The sequence below is a fragment of the Lithobates pipiens genome, unplaced genomic scaffold (assembly GCF_037356315.1).
Source record: "Lithobates pipiens isolate NorthernLeopardFrog02 unplaced genomic scaffold, aLitPip1_a1.2 Scaffold_3, whole genome shotgun sequence".
In the NCBI taxonomy this organism is placed as follows: Eukaryota; Metazoa; Chordata; class Amphibia; order Anura; family Ranidae; genus Lithobates; species Lithobates pipiens.
The window spans coordinates 39911031-39933494 of record NW_027507790.1 but is presented as its reverse complement, the minus strand read 5'-3'; the positions used below and the strand labels follow the sequence as shown (position 1 = coordinate 39933494).

At 41.8% G+C, this 22464-nt stretch overlaps 1 protein-coding gene across 4 annotated transcripts in view; it reads left to right on the top strand.

Moving 5' to 3' along the window:
* PISD (phosphatidylserine decarboxylase) overlaps positions 1-22464 on the top strand; it is a 57807-nt gene that overhangs the window by 23761 nt on the left and 11582 nt on the right. For all 4 annotated transcript variants that reach the window (XM_077461514.1, XM_077461513.1, XM_077461517.1 and 1 more), the window contains 3 exons: positions 14705-14941; positions 20359-20497; positions 20796-20930. In XM_077461514.1, the coding sequence (XP_077317640.1) occupies positions 14705-14941; positions 20359-20497; positions 20796-20930 (511 nt within the window). The remainder of the gene's footprint in view (positions 1-14704; positions 14942-20358; positions 20498-20795; positions 20931-22464) is intronic.

Genomic DNA, 22464 nt, shown 5'->3' with positions numbered 1-22464 from the left:
TTTACACTTCCTCTCCAATGTAATATTGGTGGCTATAATCAGGAGTTCCATAAGCAGTAATGAAATCATCCGTAGTGATTACCGAGCAGTCGCATTTCTTTGTGTATTGCCAACTTCAGGCTAGCCATACACGGGGAAATCCCACAAGGAAAATCATGGGCTGTGGAAGGGATCTGTCTGGATCTTTTCTGGTTATGAAACTTCCAGGAACACACCAACTCCTTGTGGAGCAATCTCGTGAGCAGACCATTTCCTTTTTCTATGTATAGTATAATAGAGAAACAACATTAATCTATCAGATTTGCCAGAATGTTTCCATTACTGCATATAGTAACCACTATCTCATTTAGAAATTTCAGATGAACACTGTCATGTATGTGCTTTTAACTAGAGAGGATATCCCTTACTGTGGTGGCAGGTATTTTTTTTTTTTATTTAAATTCTGTAGTGACAGTGAATGAAATTCTTTAGCATCAGAAATAATATGATTAGTTGGGTTCTGCGGGTCTATGACATTCCTTGGTGTTTTTATTTTTTTTCTGTGAATGGGACAGTACACAATGATCTATGCTTTGTGGGAGACAAGCTATGCTGGGGACAGCAGATTGGAGGTCGACATTCTTTCAGCATATGTCCTTCATTCATCTGTCTGGACTAAAAGTAATCCGCTTGCATATCGCTTATGACAAGTTGTCACTGGGGAAAAGCCTACCAGATCTTAACAATGCTTAGCAGGCCAGTTGATGAATAGCCTTACTGTTATGAGAAGTAGAAGGGGTAAAATGGTTCCTTAGTTTTGAAAAAACACATTTCCATTCTATTTGGCTGTCAATGAATATTGTAGTCTTCAGATGAATGGCCTTTTTGATTAATCAAAAATGGACTGATATTTTAGTGTCTTTAAAAAGACAGGCTTTGGAACTTGATGTTGCTGATATACAGAACTGTTACAGGACCAGTAAATGTAAAAATGATCTCCTTTTCTATAAGTGCCATTAATAAATATTTACAGATTTGTATTAATGAGTTGGAGAGTCCATCAGTAGGCAATTTTTCACTTTTAAGATATGGGGAAATCTTGGGTGAATCACCTGTGCTGATGTTTTTATATACAGTGCCTTGAAAAAGTATTCGTACCCCTTGAAATATTCCACATTTTTGTCATGTTACAACCAAAAACGTAAATGTTTTGGGGATTTTTATGTGTTGGCCTAACAAAGTGGCACATAATTGTGAATTTGAAGGAAAAAGATAAATGGTTTTCAAAAATGTTTACAAATTAAATATCTGAAAAGTGTGGTGTGCATTTGTATTCTGCCCCCCTTTTACTCTGATACCCCTAACTAAAATCTAGTGTAACCAGTTGCCTTCAGAAGTCACCTAATTATTAAATAGACTCCACCTGTGTAATTTAATCTCGGTATAAATACAGCTGTTATGTGAAGCCCTCAGAGGTTGGTTAGAGAACCTTGGTAAACAAACTGCATCATGAATGCAAAGGAGCACACCAGACAGGTCTGGGATAAAGTTGTGGAGAAGTTTAAAGAAAAAAAACAAAATATCCCAAGCGTTGAACATGTCACAATCCATCATCCAAAAATGGATAGAGTATGGCACAACTGCAAACCTACCAAGACATGTCCATCCACCTAAACTGACAGGCCGGGCAAGGAGAGCATTAATCAGAGAAGCAGCCAAGATGCCCATGGTAACTCTGGAGGAGCTGCAGAGATCCACAGCTCGGGTGGGAGAATCTGTCCACAGGACAACTATTAGTCCTGTGTGCCACAAATCTGGCCTTTATGGAAGAGTGCCAAGAAGAGCCATTGTCGAAAGCCATAAGAAGTCCTGTTTGCAGTTTGCGTGGTGGACGCCATGAAGCCATGTGGGGGACACAGCAAACATGTGGAAGAAGGTTCTCTGGTCAGATGAGACCAAAATTGAACTTTTTGGCCTAAAAGCAAATGTGTGTGGCGGAAAACTGACACTGCGCATCACCCTGAACACACCATTGTGTTGATAGGATGCTTTTCTTTAGCAGGGACAGGGAAGCTGGTCAGAGTTGATGGGAAGATGGATGGAACCAAATACAGGTCAATCTTAGAAGAAAACCTGTGAAACAGAGTACACACGTGCCGAATGTCGGGAGAAAAAAACATCTGACATCCGGCCAGTGTGTATGTTGGTCTGTCGCTTCTGTCAGACGTGCATGCTGGAAAACCACAGCTGGCCGACTTCTGATCAGCGCTCTCAACTAATCATTCAATTGAGCAATGCGTATGACACCAAAGAGGATTCTTTCTGTACGTTTTTATTTTTTATTTTTTTTAATGTCTTTTGTACATTGTATGATGCAAATTTTTTTTTTTAAAATACATTTTACGTTTTTGGTTGTAACCTAACAAAATGTGCAAAATTTCAAGGGGTATGAATACGTTTTCAAGGCACTGTAATCTTCTGTTTTTTTTTTTTGTTTGTTTTTTTTTTAGATTGTTTGTACATGTTGGTAGTCATTGTAACTTGGCTTAATAAAACACCTTCAGGGCCCATTCATATAAAGCCTTATACCCTGAGGTTTTCCATTTTTATTTTTTCCAAAAAGCGGGTTGAACGAAAAAAAATGCTATCTGCTCTGGGTAGAGCCGCTTTACCACCAGTCTGACGTTAGTACAGTGATCTCCCACCCCCCGTTGAGCTGTTGTGTTCTGACAAGGGGACGCCCGAACACTCCAGTCAGCACACTCAGACATTCCTGATTAGTGCTCTCAGCCAATCCAGATGGTCGGCTGCTGGCTTTCCAGCATAATTTGTATAGCTTCTGTCTAATCAGCTGCCATACACACGGGCCGAATGTTGTGGAGTTTTTATTTAACGGCAGCGGTCGCCTGGCATTTGGCCCATATATATGGAGGTTAAGATGCAGTGGGATGCATTTTTGACTGCACTCCAACTGTGTAGACAGTCCGAAATTCCAAGTTCTTCTATGGGCATTGTTCACACTAGTGCAGTAAATAAAGTACAGCATGCTGCATTTTTCTGCACCAGAAATGCATCTAAAAGGAAAGAAAATGCGCTGCAGTGCACATAAAAGCCCAACGAAGAAAGGAGACAGAAGTGAATGCCAATACATGCAAAAATGCAGTTTCTGGTGTACATGGGCCCTAAGGCTGTAAGTATTGCTTCTCTGCACTGTGCATGGCTGGCCCTACTTTACCCTAATTACTTGGAACCCCTGGTTTTCCAGTTTTGGGGAATTTCTTTAGAAACATAACAATGCACTTTGTGGTATGCAAGCATGCCTAGGCACTCCTGTGCTTGTATACCAATAGCTGTATATTTACAGTGCAAGATCGAAGGCAGCCTTTTTCAGCCAGGGTACCTTCAGGTTTCTTCAGGGGTGCCTTGGCAAAATGCTTAAAAATTGCCCATAAATTGTATACAAGCCAGCGGGTGAACAAAGCCTGCCTTTTAGTTGCACAAAGCCATGCTGTGCACTATTGCAACGTTCAAGCTGCTGGTCTGCTATCAACCAATGACCTCATCAGTTGATAAGGGGGACCTCGGGAACCTGCATAGCATCCTTGTTTGCCATGTTTGCCCCTCTCCATCAGCAATTGTATTGCATTGGCCGCGTGAGGTAGAGAAGCCAAGGGAGAAGAGAAACCACTGGAGTACCAGTATGCACAGATGTATTTGCGATTTAGTTTAGTGTTTTACATTTTAAAATGTGGTGCATCAAGATTGTCCATAACTTTAAAAGGATGCCTTGACTAAAAACGTTTGAGAAACACTGATCTAAGGCACGCTTACCATTGACTGCTAGTCTTAGGAGATTTGGAGTGAGATTTGACATGAGAAAGCAAAAGCTCTGCCTCTTCCAAGTGGCCACCTTCACTCAGACCTAATGCAGAACAAAGCATAGACAAGTCAGTAATGAGGAAAAGATCAGCTGCAGAGACACCATAGGCAATACTTTCATGAATCCTTTGCCCTCGGCTTGCCTTTTTTTTTTTTCTCTGGTCCCGCTCTAGAGTTCAGTTCCTCTTTAAAACCCTTTACCAGCTGTAGCGCCTTAGATAAAAGTGTTACTAAACCCAGGACCCTGTATTCACTATATCTGGTCTCCCACTGTACACAGAACATGGAAATGAAATAAATAATTTTAGTTAATATAAACTGCTAAATACCTTTTCTCATCAGCAGTATATAGCAGCCTTGTGACTTCTGTGTCCGGCTAACCACTGGTTAAAGCTTGTAGGAGGAGTCTTCATTCAACTCTGACTGTCCTATGAGGCTGCAGGACTGCTGACCCTCTGTCTGGACAGTGCTGATTGGTCCAGTGCTGATCACATGCACCCCCCCCCCCCCCCAAAAAAAAAACCTCTCTAGCAATACACACCAAACTGAGCATGTGCAGAGTGCCCCCAAAGCTCTGTACTATCAGGAAATGGACTGGGGACAGTAAAAGAAGGGGAGGATCAGAGAAGACAGGATCAATGCAGCTTTTTTACACAATGCAGAGGATTAACCCCTTAGGTTCCGCAGTGAGTATAATACGCATGCTTTACTACATATACAGACTGATTTTACTGTTGTAGGTTTAGTAACCCTTTTTAAGGTAAGGCCATGGAATTTGTACATGTTATTAGGATCCATGTTTTTTGAGATAACCAATGAAATCTGGCATGATTTAAAAAACAGATGGGCTTGGAAAATACCCCAAAATGAAGTTATAAAAAGTAGAAAAGTAATTGAAGAGACGAAATTAGGAGTTGTAACTTTAGCTGATGATTTAGAAAGTATCCGGGTCAAAGTCAGCCAGAAGGCTTGCTGCACATTCAGGAGAAAATAAAATATGGCTTCCCTGTATTTTTTTTATTTTTTTTTGTGTAGAACTTCAGTGACTCTCTGATCTGAAAATGCAGGTTGGGAGTTCAGACATCAGTGGCATATCATCCATGTGTTCAGGGTGTTCACTGCACACGGGCCCCCGAATGGTGGGGGGAGGGGGGCACTGTGACCTGACCCACCCTGCACACATGGATGATATGTTGATCGGTGTAGTGGTGGGGGTCCATCTTTTTATCCAGGGGTTGTTGCATTGAAGGGGGGGGGGGCGGCACTGCCGCTGACAGGAGATGTGACGGCTGTATTGCTGCTCCTGTGGCTGGGCTGACACTTCTGGAGAAGGGATGCTGGGGATTCCTGTGCAGTAGCTACTCTGACAAGTAAAGAAAAAGTGTAATCAAAGGAAAACTTCCTCTACTGGGCTCAGCAGTAGATTATGTCCCGATACTAGTATCGCCACCGATAACGAGCATTTTCGGGCAAATGCTCCCGTTGCTTCACCCGCTACCTGGACATTCAGCAGTGATCGGTGCGTGGGGGAGTTACAAGCTTCTCCCCCCACGGCTTTCAGCTGCTTTAGTGGAATCTATACAGCGGTGATTGGTGCTTGTAACTCTCCCACGCATGATCACCGTTGACCGTCACTGCATCCTCCATGCTGCCTCTGTTCTGCTGTCCCCCTCCATTCTTCCTCCATGCCCCCTCCGTTCTGTTGCTATCCCCCTCCCTTTTTTTATTTAAAAAAACAAAAATAATAAATTGTAAGAAAGTCATGTGACATAAAAAAAAAGTATCGATACTTGTACTCTGTCTTAAAGTGGTATCGAGACAACATGCTAATGGAGCTTCCCCTGCCTGCCAGCCTATCTCCTTCCCTTTACTTAGAACCCCTAAATATTTTTTATTCTAACACCCTAGATAATAAAATCTTGGTCGTTGCAATACTGTCTGTCACACCGTATTTGCACAGCGGACTTACAACCGCACTTTTTTTGGGGAAAAATAATTTATTTAATAAAAAAATAAGACAACAGTAAAGTTAGCCCAATTTTTTTTATATTGTGAAAGGTAATGTTACGCCGAGTAAATCGATACCCAACATGTCATGCTTCAAAATTGCGCCCGCTCATGGAATGGCGACAAACTTTTACCCTTTAAAATCTTCATAGGCAACATTTAAAAAATTCTACAGGTTGCATGTTTTAAGTTGCAGAGGAGGTCTAGGGCTAGAATTATTGCTCTCTCTACCGATCGCAGCGATATCTCACATGTGTGGTTGGAACACCGCTTTCATATATGCGTTTGCTTCTGCACGCAAGCTTGGCGGGACAGGACGCGTTTAAAATTTATTTTTATTATTTTAACATTTTTATTTTTTTCACTGTTCTTTTAAAAAAAAAAAATGTCACTTTTATTCCTATTACAAGGAATGTAAAAATCCCCTGTAATAGAAAAAAGCATGACAGGTCCTCTTATATATGAGATCTGGGGTCAGAGAGACCTCACATCTCATATTTACACTAAAATGCAATTTAAAAAAATATTCGTCATTTAAAAAAAATAAAATGAATAAAATGTCCCTCTAAGAGCTATGGGCAATGACTTGGAGACAGGTGGGGGGGCTGGAGGCGCTATCTTCCCCTCACTTGTCTCCATGTCAGGCCAGGGACAGGTCCGGATTGCCGTCACGGACCTGGCTCCTAACTTTTTTAGCTGGCTCCTAGATTCCAAGCAAATTTGTCAACCCCTGTGTGTGCGTTGTGTGTATGTATGTGTATGTGTATATATAATATAATATTTCATGGCAGAAATTTTTCCAGAAAATCAAGTATTTCTCACAGAAAAGTATTGCAGTAACACATATTTTGCTATACACATGTTTATTCCCTTTGTGTGTATTGGAACAAAACAAAAAAGGGAGGGAAAAAAAGCAAGTTGGACATAATGTCACACAACTCCAAAAATGGGCTGGTCAAAATTCTTGGCACCCTTTCAAAATTGTGGATAAATAAGATTGTTTCAAGCATGTGATGCTCCTTTAAACTTACCTGGGGCAAGTAACAGGTGTGGGCAATATAAAAATCACACCTGAAAGCAGATAAAAAGGAGAGAAGGTCACTTACAACTAAAGTTGTGGAAAAATATCAACAATGTCAAGGTTACAAGTCCATCTCCAGAGATCTAGATTTGCCTTTGTCCACAGTGCGCAACATTATCAAGAAGTTTGCAACCCATGGCACTGTAGCTAATCTCTCTGGGCGTGGACAGAAGAGAAAAAAGTTCCAAAGAAATTCCAGCTGTCCTGCAGGCTCAGGGAGCATCAGTGTCCGTGCGAACTATCCATCGACATTTAAATTAAATGAAACTCTATGGCAGGAGACCCAGGAGGACCCCACTGCTGACGCAGTGACATAAAAAAAGCAAGACTACAGTTTGCCAAAATGTACTTGAGTAAGCCAAAATCATTCTGGAAAAACATCTTGTGGACAGATGAGACCAAGATGAAGCTTTTTGGTAAAGCACATCATTCTACTGTTTACCGAAAATGGAATGAGGCCTACAAAGAAAAGAACACAGTACCTACAGTGAAATATGGTGGAGGTTCAATGATGATTTGGGGTTGTTTTGCGACCTCTGGCACTGGGTGCCTTGAATGTGTGCAAGGCATCATGAAATCTGAGGATTGCCAAAGGATTTTGAGTCACACTGTAGAGCCCAGTGTCAGAAAGCTAGGTTTGCGTCCAAGATCTTGGGTCTTCCAGCAGGACAATGACCCCAAACATACGTCAAAAAGCACCCAGAAATGGATGGCAACAAAGCGCTGGAGGGTTCTAAAGGGGCCAGCAATGAGTCCAGATCTAAATCCCATTGAACATCTGTGGAGAGATCTTGAAATTGCTGTTGGGAAAAGGCACCCTTCCAATTAGAGAGACCTGGAGCAGTTTGCAAAGGAAGAGTGGTCCAAAAGTGTGAGAGGTGTAAGAAGCTTATTGATGGTTATAGGAAGCGACTGATTTCAGTTATTTTTTCCAAAGGGTGTGCAACCAAATACTTAAGTTAAGGCTGCCAAGAATTTTGACCAGCACATTTTTGGAGTTGTGTGACATTATGTCCAATTTGCTTTTTTTTTTTCCTCCCTTTTTTTTGTTGTTTTGTTTTGTTCCAATACACACAAAGGGAATAAGCGGTAACTAGTTCGGCTGTATCTCTCGTCCGGTGGCGCCGGTGGTTCCCAGCGTCGCACGGCTTGGTGTAACAGCGTCAGGGAGGTCCGTTCGTCCGTTCGTCCGTTCGTTGTTATGTTGAGGGGCGCACTTTGATGACGTTTCGTTGTGGTTTACGTTGCACGCGTTCGGAGCATGCGTGCTCCTTCATCAGGCATCCTGCCTGACGCTGTTACACCAAGCCGTGCGACGCTGGGAACCACCGGCGCCACCGGACGAGAGATACAGCCGAACGAGTTACCGCTTCTCCTCGAGAGCCCTGCGATGCCCTCTAGATACATGATGTGCCTGAAACTTTCTGGTAGAGTGTGAGTGCATAACTTCACAAATTAAATGTCTATTGATTCAACAATACTGCACTTAGATTGGCGCTGTTTTTTCTTCTGTTTATATGCATGGCACAGTGATGATGTCAATACCTGGATTTTCTTAGGCAAATGGTGCTCACGAAGTGAATTTATGTAATTTTTGGCTATTTAGAAATCTATTTAAAGCGGGAGTCCACCGGGAGCTTTAAAAGCCAGCAGCTACAAATTACTGCAGCTGCTGACTTTTAAAATAGTGACACTTACCTGTCCAGCGCGCCCGCGATGTCGGCACCCGAAGCCGATCGCTAGGTCGTCTGTCAGGTCCTGCCGCCGCCATCTTGGGTATGGGAATCAGGAAATGGAGCCTTTCGGCTTCATTTCCCGGTTCCCTACTGCGCATGCGCGAGCCGCGCGGCGCAATCCGGACGGTCCCCGCTGCCTCTGGGAACTGTGTGTTTCCCAGCAGGCAGCGGGGCACTTGCGCAAAGGGGCGGGCATTTGCGGAAAGGGGCGTAATCTACGCCCCTTTCCGCAGACAGCTATCCCGGAAGTGGGTGCAGTTACCTGGCTTATCCAGGTAACTGCACCCCCTCCCCCCTGAAAGGTGCCAATTGTGGCGCCGGAGGGGGGGGGGGGGTTCCGATGAGCGGAGGTCCATTTTAGGGTGCACCTCCGCTTTAAATGAGCATTTTGTGAATGGAGTTTAGCTTTAAGATTATAAAAGAGAAGTTATCGCTTTGTACAAAAAATGTTTTTGAGACGCTCTCGTCTGTTGATTTCAGTCTTTTATAATTTCTTTCTAGACATTTCGTTGCAAATTAAAAATATAGGTTTGCTGGTGAATTTTTTAAAAGAGATTTTAAACCTACCTGCATCTCGTGCTTTTTTTACCTGCGCAAAATGTGCATCGATCTTATAGTTTCATGGTGTCATTTGTTGGTCTGTACGCACAGTCTATACTGTGGTACACAGTGGTTTGCAACCTCAGTCCTCAAGTACCCCCAATGGGCCATGTTTTGGGAACTTCCCTGAGATAAGAGCTATTTTATCAATTCCATGTCATTGATATTGATTTAAGCGCCTCAATAATACTGGGCACTTTCACCCCCTTCCTGCCTGTTTTTCAGCTCTGTCAGACTTTGACAATTAATTGGTCGTGCAACATTGTATCCAAATGATTTTTTTTTTTTTTTCTTCACACAAATAGTCTTTTGGTGGTATTTAATCACTGCTGGGATTTTTATTACTAAAAAAAAGAGAAAAAATAAAATTTTGAAGAAAAAAAAAAAGTTTTTCTTAATTTCTGTCATTACATTTTGTAAATAAGTAGTTTTTCTCCTTCACTGATGGGAACTGATGGGGTTTCACTAATGGGCACTGATGAGGCAGCACTGATGAGCAGCCACTGAAAGGCTGTGCTGATTGGTGGCACTGCTGGGGCTTTCCTGTAATCGGGTCACTGATGATCAGTGCTCTGATTACCTGCCCAGGTCTCCCCTGTCAGTGTGAGGCGAGCCGAGATGATTCACAGCACTTCCTTATTTACATGTTACCAGCTGTGATTGGACACAGCTGATCACATGGTTAAAGAGCCATGGCTCTTTACAGAGATTGGGGTCACGCCGTGTCCTAGCAACACCCACGCGGCTGTTCTGGTTCTCCGTCATATGATGTCCACCCAGAACGAGAGACGCACCCTCCCTCCCCTTTCTTGACGAGGCCTTTTTTTATTTTTTTTGCTATTTGGCACTGCGCTGCTTTAACTGCCAATTGTGCAGTCATGCAACGCTGTACCCAAATTACATTTTATATCACTTTTTTGCACACAAATACAGCTTTCTTTTTGTGCCATTTGATTTATTTTTATTTTTTAAATAGACCAAAAAAGACTGAAAACTTACATTCCTTGTAATAGGAATAAAAGTGACTCAAATTTTTATTTATTTAAAAAAAAAAAAACTGTGAAAATAAAATCAAGTAAAATGAGAAGAATTATTATTATTTTTTTTTTTTTTAAAGCACCCTGTCCCGACGAGGTCGCGTGCAGTGCAGCATATGAGTAGTGCCCGCATATGAAAATGGTGGTCAAAACCACACGTGAGGTATCGCCACAATCATTAAAGCGAGAGCAATAATTCTAGCCCTAGACCTCCTCTGTAACTCAAAACATGCAACCTGTAGAATTTTTTTAAACGTCGCCTATGGAGATTTTTAAGGGTAAAAGTTTGACGCCATTCCATGAGCGGGTGACATTTTGAAGCCCGACAAGTTGGGTATCAATTTACTTGGCGTAACATTATCTTTCACAATCTAAAAAAAAAATTGGCCAAATTTTACTGTTATCTTTTTTTTTTTTTTTTTTTTTTTTTTTTTATTCAAAAAAGTGAATTTTTTCCAAAAAAGAGTGCGCTTGTAAGACTGCTGCGCAAATACGGTGTGAAAAAAGTATTGCAATGACCGGCATTTTATTCTCTAGGGTGTTAGGAAAAAAAAAACAATATATAATGTTTGGAGGTTCTAAGTAATTTTCTAGCAAAAAAACTGTTTTAAACTTGTAAAAAGTAAAAAAAAAAAAAAAAAAAAAAAAAAGTGTAAACATATTTTTAAATAAAATAAAAAATATAAAAGCGCCCTCATTTATCCCCCCCCCCCCCCCCCCCCAAATTACTCCCACAAGTGTGTGGAATTGTAAATCTTTTATATGACAAAAAATGTGGAATTCTATTGCGTTTGTGTGCACTAAAATTTATTTTGTGTATTTTTGTTATCCTGACAAATCTTTTACTGATCGCCAAAATCAGTGTTTCCCATTGGTAGTCTACCTTTCCTTAGCTCTGCCCATTTTTAATAGGAGTTTCACTTCTTCTGCTGTACATACTTTGGAGATCAGAGTGCAGTTTTTGCCACTGAAATTAGTGAGAGCTCTAAAAAGCTAGTGGATGACTCGTTAATGTATACTCCATAACTAAAATATTGATTTTGAGTGAATAGTTGCCTTTTTTTTTTTCCCGCCCTTAAGTGCCCATCTACACTAAAATGCTGTGTGGGAAACCCCTCATTCTGTTCGGTTTCCCGCACCACATTTTAATCGTACTTTCCTTGCAATCTGCAGTAGATGTCAGCGCAATGTTATGGGCACCCCAAACGCAGTTTGCAAATGGGATCCAGTTGTATCATGCGATCCAGTTGCAGTGTGTTTCCAAAGGTAATGCTCTGGGATTCAGCCCACTCAAAATGAATGGGGCTGTAATTGCACTGCACAGAACTGCCTGTGATTTGCACAGGAACCGCACAGTTTTTTTTTTTCCTGGTTGAGTCTTGTTGTTTTGGGATGTTCGAAATAATAGCATTATAGACGGCAATGTTGTACAGCATTGCCCCATTCTCTGTCGCTTCTCAGTAGTTTCTTGAAAAGTTCACATTCCATGCTTCCTTCTTTCCAAAATCCAGATCTTTGCCTGACCTGTTGGTAGACCTAAGCAATGTCACATGGGGGTGTGTGCATTGTCCTAAGCAAATACTAACGTTAAAATGTTAATATGGTACTTTTGGGGGGGTCCTGCAGGATGGTGGGGACTCCGGGAGGCAAGCAACACTTTCGAAGAGACCCCCTATGTTGCCTGTTGTACAGAGTCCTTGTTATTGTTACTTTTTGCTGTCTGACATTAGTACAGATTTACTTTAATTGTCATTACAATTGCTGTACGGTTCAAAGTGGTGGTCTTATTATTCTAGAAGTTTGGTAGTTGTACCACTAGCTATTCTTGATTTAAAGCAATACTCCACTACAAATTGTAATCTCTCTCCAGCATTTACACAGCCATCAAGAATAATGCCCTTAAAGTGGTTGTAAACCCCTACAGACCACTTTTTGCTACAGGTAAGCATATGAGGCTTACCTGTAGCTACCCAGGATATCTCCTAAACCTGAACGGTTTAGGAGATATCCCCTGTATTTGCATGTGCTGACGCCATCCGCACTGAAGCAATGACACCGTATGTGCCGTTACCAAAGTAACCCCCGGGAGTGATGTCGCCGGCTGGTGCTGTGTATGGGCACTGCAGCGAGGGCTTCGATCTCGGGTATTACATAATGAGCTAGTATGCTATGCATACTAGCTCATTATGCCTTTGTCTTGCAGGTGTGTTTTTTTTTTTTTCAAAGTGGATTTACAACCACTTTAAATTGCTTACTATGTTTTTCCTATGATCGTGAGCTCCAGCTAATGGCCATAATGGGGTATTTTCCTAATGGAGGTATTTCAGGAAAATATTATAAATACTAGGTAGAGCTGATGACCATAGGAAACGTATTGGGCAAACGGGATTGTTTTATTTATTTCTAAATGGGTTTCTTAGACTTTTTATATATGAGAGCTTTATATCGGAAAATTAATGGAGCAGAAATGTGTGTTTACCCCATAGCAGTTTGTTTGCTCTTAACTAGTAACCAGAAATTAGATACTTTCCTTTTGTTCCTGCAAGGCTTGTGAATGAACTCCGAGAGTGCTCATCGGCACCCCTGCAGTTGATTGAGAATGCAAGTTGTCAGCTGAAACGGATGATGGTACTTGTAGTTCTCACATTCACAGGTCGCTGTAAATGAATGACATGGCCGCGTGGGTTGAGCCCTGCACAGCTGTGCTATTTTCAAAATGTCACAGCAGGTAGTGGAGGATCAGGGGTGCAGGGGCAGGTCTGGCGCATGTTACATTTACATGCAGATTACACCTAAATTATGGGTGTAACCTGCTCTAGAAGGTGAATTTATCCTTGAACTGTAATCAAGCTATTTTATATTTATGGTACAAGCCCTTATATATGAACACCTTCACTGAAAACTGATGACCCAGATATTATCTGAAAACAAACAATGATCACAAGCTCGATTGATGGGCTTTTTAAAAGTTGTTTTACAATAGCAAAAAATGCACACACTCACACAAACACAATTATCTTCCAGCTCAGGATCTGTCTTGTATGCCTACAGACCTCCATCGTCCTCTTTTTGTTTATATCTTATTTTGGCAGACGATATTGGCTGGGCTTCTTTGAGTGGTCTATACAGGTAATAGTGTCTACTTGGGGATGTGCAAGAATCACATTTCATAAAAGCTACATACCCCTTTCATTTCCAAGAAAACAAAAGTACCTTATAATGAGCTTGTGAGTTACTAATCAGCCTGTCCTCGGGTAAACTAGGAACTTTGACTAAAAGAATATGTTTTGGGTACAAAAGGAGGAGAAATTGCATGAGAAGAGCGAAGCACTGAGTTTTGTGCATTATACAGTATGTGGATGCTGTCTGGGCTGATGTGTGCATCTCCTGTAGCAGTCCCTACTGGTTTAAGTGAACTGAATATGATGTGGTATGTTTTTTTATATTTAACAGTGGGGATTCTGTTATTCTGTTTCGCATGTTCATTGGAACCAGCTATTTCAAATTTATGTATTGAATTCTGTTTCTTGTTGGTTATGTTCATCATTGGAAAATCTCGCTCTCTCGCTCTCTCTCGCTCTCTCTCGCTCTCTCTCTCTCTCCCCCCTCTCTCTCGCTCTCTCCCCCCTCTCTCTCGCTCTCTCTCTCTCCCCCCTCTCTCGCGCTCTCTCTCCCCCCTCTCTCTCTCCCCCCTCTCTCTCTCCCCCCTCTCTCTCTCCCTCCCCCCTCTCTCCTCTCGCTCTCCTCTCTCGCGCTCTCCTCTCTCGCGCTCTCCTCTCGCGCTCTCTCTCTCGCGCTCTCTCTCTCGCGCTCTCTCTCTCGCGCTCTCTCTCTCGCGCTCTCTCTCTCGCGCTCTCTCTCGCGCTCTCTCTCTCGCGCTCTCTCTCCCCCCCTCTCTCGCGCTCTCTCTCCCCCCTCTCTCGCGCTCTCTCTCCCCCCTCTCTCTCTCCCCCCTCTCTCTCTCCCCCCTCTCTCTCTCCCCCCTCTCTCTCTCCCCCCTCTCTCTCTCCCCCCTCTCTCTCTCCCCCCTCTCTCTCTCCCCCCTCTCTCTCTCCCCCCTCTCTCTCTCCTCTCTCGCGCTCCCTCTCTCTCCCCCCCTGTCTCGCGCTCTCTCTCCCCCCCTCTCTCCCCCCCTCTCTCCCCCCCTCTCTCGCGCTCTCTCTCGCGCTCTCTCTCCCCTCTCTCTCGCGCGCTCTCTCCTCTGTCCTCTCCCCTCTCTCCTCTCTCCTCCCCCTGTGATTGCATGTGCCATTCTTGGCAAATTAATAATCTGTAAACCCTTGCATACCTTTTAATATGCACAGACCACTGTTTAATGATTTGTGACATTAGCAAGTATCTAACCTTATCTCCTTTTTTTTTTTTTTTTTTTTTCCTGCATATAGGTTGCCATCTACAAGTCTGTGCCAACAAGACTGCTTTCTCGGGCATGGGGACGCCTGAATCAGGTGGAACTACCAACATGGCTGCGGAAGCCTGTATACAGTCTATATATCTGGACTTTTGGTGTGAACATGAAGGAGGCTGCAGTGGAAGATCTGCACCAGTACCGAAACCTAAGTGAATTCTTCCGAAGGAAGCTGAAACCTCAGGCAAGGCCTGTATGTGACTCCCATAGTGTGGTACGTACAGGACATCTTGAATAGCCATCAATGCACAGTAATAAAGTGTACATAAGGAGTAGGCTAAGAACGTTTAGGATTGAAGTAATATTTTCCTAAGTCTTTCTGCTAGCATAATCTTTGTGATTCTAGGTAGGAAACCTAATTTAGGTTGGATGAACACTATATATAACGCTACATTACCAAAAGCATTGGGACGCCTGCCTTTACACGCATATGAACTTTAATGGCATCCCAGTCTTGGTCCGTAGGATTCACTATTGATTTGGCCCACCCTTTGCAACTATAACAGCTTCAACTATTCTGGGAGGACTGATGTGGACAAGAACGACTGGCTCATATGTTTCCGCTCTAATTCATCCCAAAGGTGTTCCATTGGGTTGAGGTCAGGTCTCTGTGCAGGCCAGTCAAGTTCCCCCACCTCAAGCGCTCATCCATGTCTTTATGGACCTTGTTTGTGCACTGGTCAAAATCATTTGGTGGAGGGGGGATTATGGTGTAGGGTTGTTTTTCAGTGGTTGGACTCCAGTGAAGGAAACTCTTAAGGCGTTAGCATACCAACACATTTTGGACAATTTCATGGTCCCAACTTTGTGGGAACAGTTTGGGGATGGCCCCTTCCTGTTTCAACATGACTGCGCACCAGTGCACAAACAAGATCTAGTGGCTGCATTTTTCTTTGTACTTCTCACCTTTGCAACGCCATACAGTTTTCAAGCATCAGTTCCAAAAACATGCATCTTGGTCTCATCACTCCAAAGTACAGAGTCCCAGTAGTTGTCGTCTTTTTCAGCATGGGCCCTGTTTAACTCCAGGCAGGCTTTTTTGTGCATGAGCTTTAGGAGAGGCTTGCTTCGTGGACAACACCCATGCATGCCATTTCTCTGTAGTGTATGTTGTAATCTGTCACGGGAAACGATGCCCTCAGTTTGGCTTTCTACTACTTTAGTTGACTGCAGTGAACTTTCATGGTGATTTTCTTCAACCCTACTAATTAGAAGACGCTCCTGTCAAGGTGTTAACTTCCGTGGAAGGCTTGGACATCTTTGTGAGATGGTCGCAGTTCCATCTTCATTACATTTTGTATCATTTTTGCTACAGTATTCTGACTGATAAGTAAAGCTTTGTTGATCCTTTTTGTAGCCTTCACCTTTTTTGTGTAAAGAAATGATTTTCTTTCTCAGGCATCCACATTACTCTTCCATGTGGTTCCATTACTGACAGCATGAAATGGGAAGGGGTTTTCTTTAAGTAATGCCCTTTTTATAATCAGCAGTCTATTGGACACCTGTTTGATAAATTTACCTGGAGTTGAATTCTTGTTAGGATTTTGTTGTCTAAAATTTAGCTTTGCTCCAAAGACTTTCATTGTGGTGTATTCATTTTTGTAACATGAATGAATTTGCTAGGAAAAAATAGAAAACTGCTTGGTCAAAGGAATTTTCAGACAATGTATGTGGTTTTCATTCAGAAATTATATTATAAAAATAAAATGTTAAAAACAAGTGAAAATTTCAAACAAAATTCTTTCGTTCAGCGAATGTACGAAAGATTTTTCGTCTGAATATTCTCATCTGAAAATTGATCTGTGTGGCCAGCATAAAGCTCGGTACACACCTATGTGGTTTGCTTTTGATCCGTTTCTGCAGTGCTTTTTGCTGTGCGTTTTTGATTTCTACTCACGTGATTTTACTGCAATTTGCATTTTTGCTTTTTTTTTTGGGCAGATTAAAAAAACACAAATTGCTTCAAAAACATATTACATGCTTTTCTGCAGCTTCTCCATTTAAGTATATTGAACCAAAGAAGCACTGTTTTGCATTTTTAAAAGTCCCTGACCCTTTACAAATACGCAGCGGATGAAAAAAAGCACAGATATGAACGTGTCCAATAGGAAACCATGTAAATGAACTGTGCAGTTCTGCAAAAAGCACCAATAAACACATAAACACATAGATGTGAACCAGGTCTAAGACATTTAGTAACATAATGGGGTTAAAAAGACTAAAATGAGCCCTTTATAGTAAAAAAAAAAGCAGATAATCACTACTTTAAGGGGTTCATTTTTTTTTTTTTTACTGTAAAGTAATTTACTGGAAAGTACTGGAAAGTAATATTCACAGTAGTGATTATTTGCTCTTTTTGTACTATAAAGGGCTCATTATAGTGTGTGTGGTGTTTTTTTTTTTTTTTTTTTTAACCCCATTATGTTACTGGCCGATTAATCGATTATGAAAATAGTAATCGATTAATTGTTGATTTAATCGATTCGTTGTTTCAGCCCTAGTTTTATGACAATTCTGTTGGGGTGCACTCATTTATGCTGAGCACTGTGTGTGTATATAGATAGATATATAGATACACACAAATATGTGTGCGTGATATTGCTTGTCAGTGAGTATCGGTAACAGGAGTTAATGGAGGTGTATAGAAAGTCATACATTTTTACTAATCACAGCACTGACGTGAACTGTATGGATGGCTGTATGACGCATACACATTTAGTAGGTAATTGTGGCTTGCTTTCTTTCCTTCTGAAATTTTAGTTACTTGTTAAAATGTATACTAGATTTATTTTGCAGAAATGCAATGGCCCCATAGAGATTTCCATGCCTATATAAATATTGAGCATTAAAATCAAAGAGTAAAGAAAAAAAGGAAAAATAGTGGCGCTTACTTATAAACGATATCTATCTCTCTTCAATAAAGTGATACCAAATTAAATTTTTCCTTTTTTTTTATTGTTTAACCATTTCCCGTCCAGGCCAATTCTGGCACGTGACTCCTGCATGTAAAAATCATGAGGTTTTTTTTATTTTTTTTTTTTTTTCTAGAAAGATATTCAGAACCCCTAAACATATATGTTTTTAGCAGAGACCCTAGCAAATATAATGTTGGTTGTTGCAACTTTTTATGTCACACAGTATTTGTGCAGCGATTTTTCAAATGCGTTTAAAAAAAACAAAAAAAAACAAAACTGTTTCATGAATTAAAAAACAAAACAAAAAAAAACAGTAAAGTTAGCCCAATTTTTTTGTATTATCTGAAATGTGATGTTGCACCGAGTAAATGGATACCTAACATGTTTTAAAATTGCGCACACTCGTGCAATGGTGCCAAACTTTGGTACTTAAATCTCAATAGGCGACGCTTTAAATTTTTTTTCCAGTTTACCTGTTTAGAGTTACAGAGGAGGTCTTGGGCTAGAATTGTTGCTTTTGCACTAACGCACGTGGCGATACCTCACATCTGTGATTTTATATTTTTATATGCTGTTTACATATGTGGGCGCGACTTGCATTTTCATTTGCTTCTGGGGGCTCGTTAAAAAAATTATTCTTTATTTTACTAATTTTTTTTTTTTCTTTACACTTTCTTTTAAAAAAAATATTTTCTTGATCACTTTTATTACTATTACAGCATCCCTTGTAATAGAAATAGTGCGGGACATGTCCCCTTTATGGAGAGAAGTGGAGTCTATAAGACTCCACATCTCTCCTTCACGCTAGAAAAGCCAAGATCAAAAAAAATAAACTCTCTCTCTCTCTGCCTTTCCAGCCGCATCCCCAATATTGTTTAACTTTCGTGTCCCTTTCCACTGCCTGCAAGAATGATGAACTGCCGCTCTGATTGTTCTTGCGGTGCACAGAATCGCTGGCTTAAAAAGATATCTGGATGATGCCTATAGCTGCAGGCATCATTTAGAAATCCCCACTCAAAGTCCAGAACATCATATGACGGCCTACGGACAGGAAGTGGTTAAAAATAACAAACATGTCATACTTCATGCAGTGGTTTTGCACAGGGCAGCCCAGATCCACCTCTTCTCCGGTCCCCTGCTGGCACTCCTGGCTCCTCCCTTCTGCCGAGTGCTCCCACATCAAGCAGCAGGCTATGGGGGCACCCAAGCTGAGCCGCTGCTCGGTGTGTCCATTCAGACGAGGCACCACAGCTCGGCAACGCCCCCCCCCCCCCAAATTGCTTCACTGACTTTGACAGCAGTGGGAGCCAGTGGTGCCAGCAGTGTGTCTCAGCCAATCAGGAGGGAGAGTCCCGGAGAGCTGAGTCTTTCCTGCACATCACTGGAACGAGATTGGGCTCAGGCAAGTATTGGGGGGGGGGGGGGATGCTGCACACAGAATGCATTAAGATTAAAAAAAATAAAAAAAAACTTCTGCCTTTAGAACCACTTTAAGCAACAGATTTGTTTCGCTTTGCATTGTTGAAGCAACCCTGTCAGGTGGTTAAAATATATATCTACTGTAAATAAAATCACTTTCCCATACCCATCTATTTTCCAGTTCGTAGAAACTACGCTCAGCAACAGAGCTCTTAGCACCAATTTTGTCCAGTTCACAGTTCATTTTGTGTGTTCTCTGCTGTGGCTCTTCCTAATTTATCCCTACATCAATATTGTCTCCTACATCGACTAGGGGTCAGCAAGAGGAACCACAATGACCAGTGAGTGGACCTGTTTCTCAACAAATGAAAGGAGTCAAATAGGTGTTTGATCAAATAATCGCTGTTGGGAGTTAGGCTACAACATTTTTGCAGAGTTATCTGCTTTAACCAAGGAAACCACAAAGCTCCCAATTCACTCCCTGGTTATCTCTCACCTGGACTACTGCAACTCCCTCCTCGTTGGCTCACCTTTTAAATAGACTATACCCCTTTCAGTCCATCATGAATGCTGCTGCCAGACTCATCCACCTTACAAACCTCTCAGTGTCTGCTACCCCTCTCTGCCAATCCCTCCATTGGCTGCCACTTGCCCAACGGATTAAATTCAAAATACTAACATTAAGTTACAAAGCCATCCACAACTCTGCCCCCAGCTACATCACTAGCCTAGTCTCAAAATACCAATCGAATCACCCTCTTTGTTCCTCCCAAGACCTCCTGCTCTCTAGCTCCCTCATCACCTCCTCCCATATCCGCCTCCATGACTTCTCCCGAGCCTCGCCCATCCTCTGTAATTCACTACCCCAATCTGTCAGAATGTCTTCAAATGTATCCAGTCTTAGGCGATCCCTAAAAACTTCTCTTCAGAGAAGCCTATCCTGCCTCCATCTAACAACTGCACTATTTTCTCCATTAGCTCATCCCCCACAGCTAATTACCCTTTTGTATAACTTGACCCCCCCCTCCTAGGTTGTAAGCTCTTACGAGCAGGGCCCTCTGATTCCCCCCTGTATTGAATTGTATTGTAATTGTACTGTCTGCCCTAATGTTGTAAAGCGCTGAGTAAACTGTGGGCGCTATATAAATCCTATATAATAATAATAATTTAATGTTTATTACCAGATCACCATTATGACATCAGAAAATCAGTAAAACCTGCAAAAAGGCATTCTGTGTTTGTTTTGTTTGTTACACAACAGATGTCTAATTTATTTGTATTACATTTTTGTCACCAGATTAGTCCAGCTGATGGAAAGATCCTTCACTTTGGCCGAGTAAAAAACTGTGAGGTGGAGCAGGTGAAAGGGGTAACCTACTCCCTGGAATCCTTTTTGGGACCACAGACGTGGACCGATAATCTCCCTGTCACAAAGAGTGAGTTTGTACACAACCTTGGGAAATGGATGATGTTTTCAGTGAAGTGGCATGCACATCCGTTTCTGCATTATTACATAATCAGACTTCTCGGTCTGAAGGCTTCACTGTCACACTTGTGTTGTAATCTCCTTTTACTAATCCTGGTATAACTTGCAGCTGAATTACAGTCCCCATCAGTGTAACTTGTCCTTGGTGATATAGTTTGTAGCTTTAGTTCATTAGCTGATAGTGGCTTTTCCTGCTGGAAAGATTACATTTACTGGATTATGCTTTTTTACATTTCTTTGTTTTGCAGCTTCATTCCAGGATCAGCTTGTGACTCAGGAAGGCAATGAGCTCTATCATTGTGTCATTTACCTAGCCCCTGGCGACTATCACTGCTTTCACTCGCCAACTGATTGGAATGTGTATCACAGACGTCATTTCCCAGGTAATGCTTGCATTCCAATAAACATCATGTGTGTCTGTGGACACTTTTGTTTAAGAGGTTTCCGATGTATACTAGTAGCTGTAGACTAGTAGCTTTAAATACATATTTGATAAGGCCATATAGAATAAACTGGATGTGTTATCCCTGTCACCCTCCTGGAACAGTGCACAGCGTCAAAGCCTAAAGCCTGGCATACATGGGTCAAAATTTGAATTTTATGTGCAATTGCCTGAAAATCGAGCTGTGGCCCTATTGGCTCAACAAGCTCTGACTGAAAATTTTTTAAGCTGGACTTAGTAGAAACACAAAGGAAAAACACAGCACAGCACCTCTAAGTGCAGCATTGGTAAACCATTTAAGAAGTCAAACTCTGCTGGCAGGCTGATTGGAAAAAAACAAACTGATAACCTTGTCCAAGCAAAGTAGATGGAGGAATCCTCTCCGCTGTGCTATTGTATTTTGACAGCGGGGATGCCTTCGCTGTCAGAATACACTGATCAGAGCTGCCGCCGATATGCTGTGGGCAATGATCGAATACAATTTTTCCAACCGTCCCATTTGAGATTGATAGAGTATTAGATTGACTTCTATCAAGCAGGAACAGCCATAGATGAATCCAAATGCAGTCAGTCCCTGCTCAACCAGAAGAATTTTGGTCAGAGTAAAATATTGGGGGTTACAGTGTTGGCCAGTACTACAGAAGAAAAAGATTTGGGGGTACTTTTTCAGATCATTGCAAAATGAGAAAACCGTTCAACCAGGCTGTGGGAGAAGTGAATAGAATTCTAGGATGCGTCGCTAGAGGGATCACCAGCAGGTGGAAGGAGGTTCTGATTCCCCTATATCAGGGGTCTCAAACTGGTGGCCCTCCAGCTTTTGCGAAACTACAAGTCCCATGAGGCATTGCAAGGCTGACAGTTACAGGCATGACTCCCACAGGCTTAATGTGAAAGATGATGTCACACCGAGTAAATAAATGGATACCTAACATGCCATGTTTTGAAATTGTGCACACTGGTGGAATGGCGTCAAACTATGGTACCTAAAAAAAAAAAAAAAAAAAAAAAAAATCTCCATAGGCGGTGCATTCAAAAAATAAATAACGGTTACCAGGTTAGCGTTGCAGAGGAGGTGCTAGAATTTATCGCTCTGACGATCACGGTGATACCTCACTTGCGTGTGTTTTTATTTGCAGTGCGAGTCGCTTTAAAAATAAAAATAAATTCTTATTTTTTACAAAAAAAAATCATTTTATCACGTTTATTGCTGTCACTAAAAATGTAAACATCCCTTGTCACAGTAATAGGTGGTGACAGGAACAATTTATGGAGGATTCGTGGGTCTGAGACTTCAAAATCCCTCTTTTGCACCAAAAACGGCGATTCTGAATACTGTAGTTTTTTCTTAAATGGCGCCATTGGCAGCCGGGTAAACCGTAAGTGACGTTGTGACGTCTCTTCCATGTCTACACAAAGGAGACTGAAAGAAAGCAGTTTCCGGCTTCCTTCCAGGCTCACTCTAGCTGGTGGAAGTG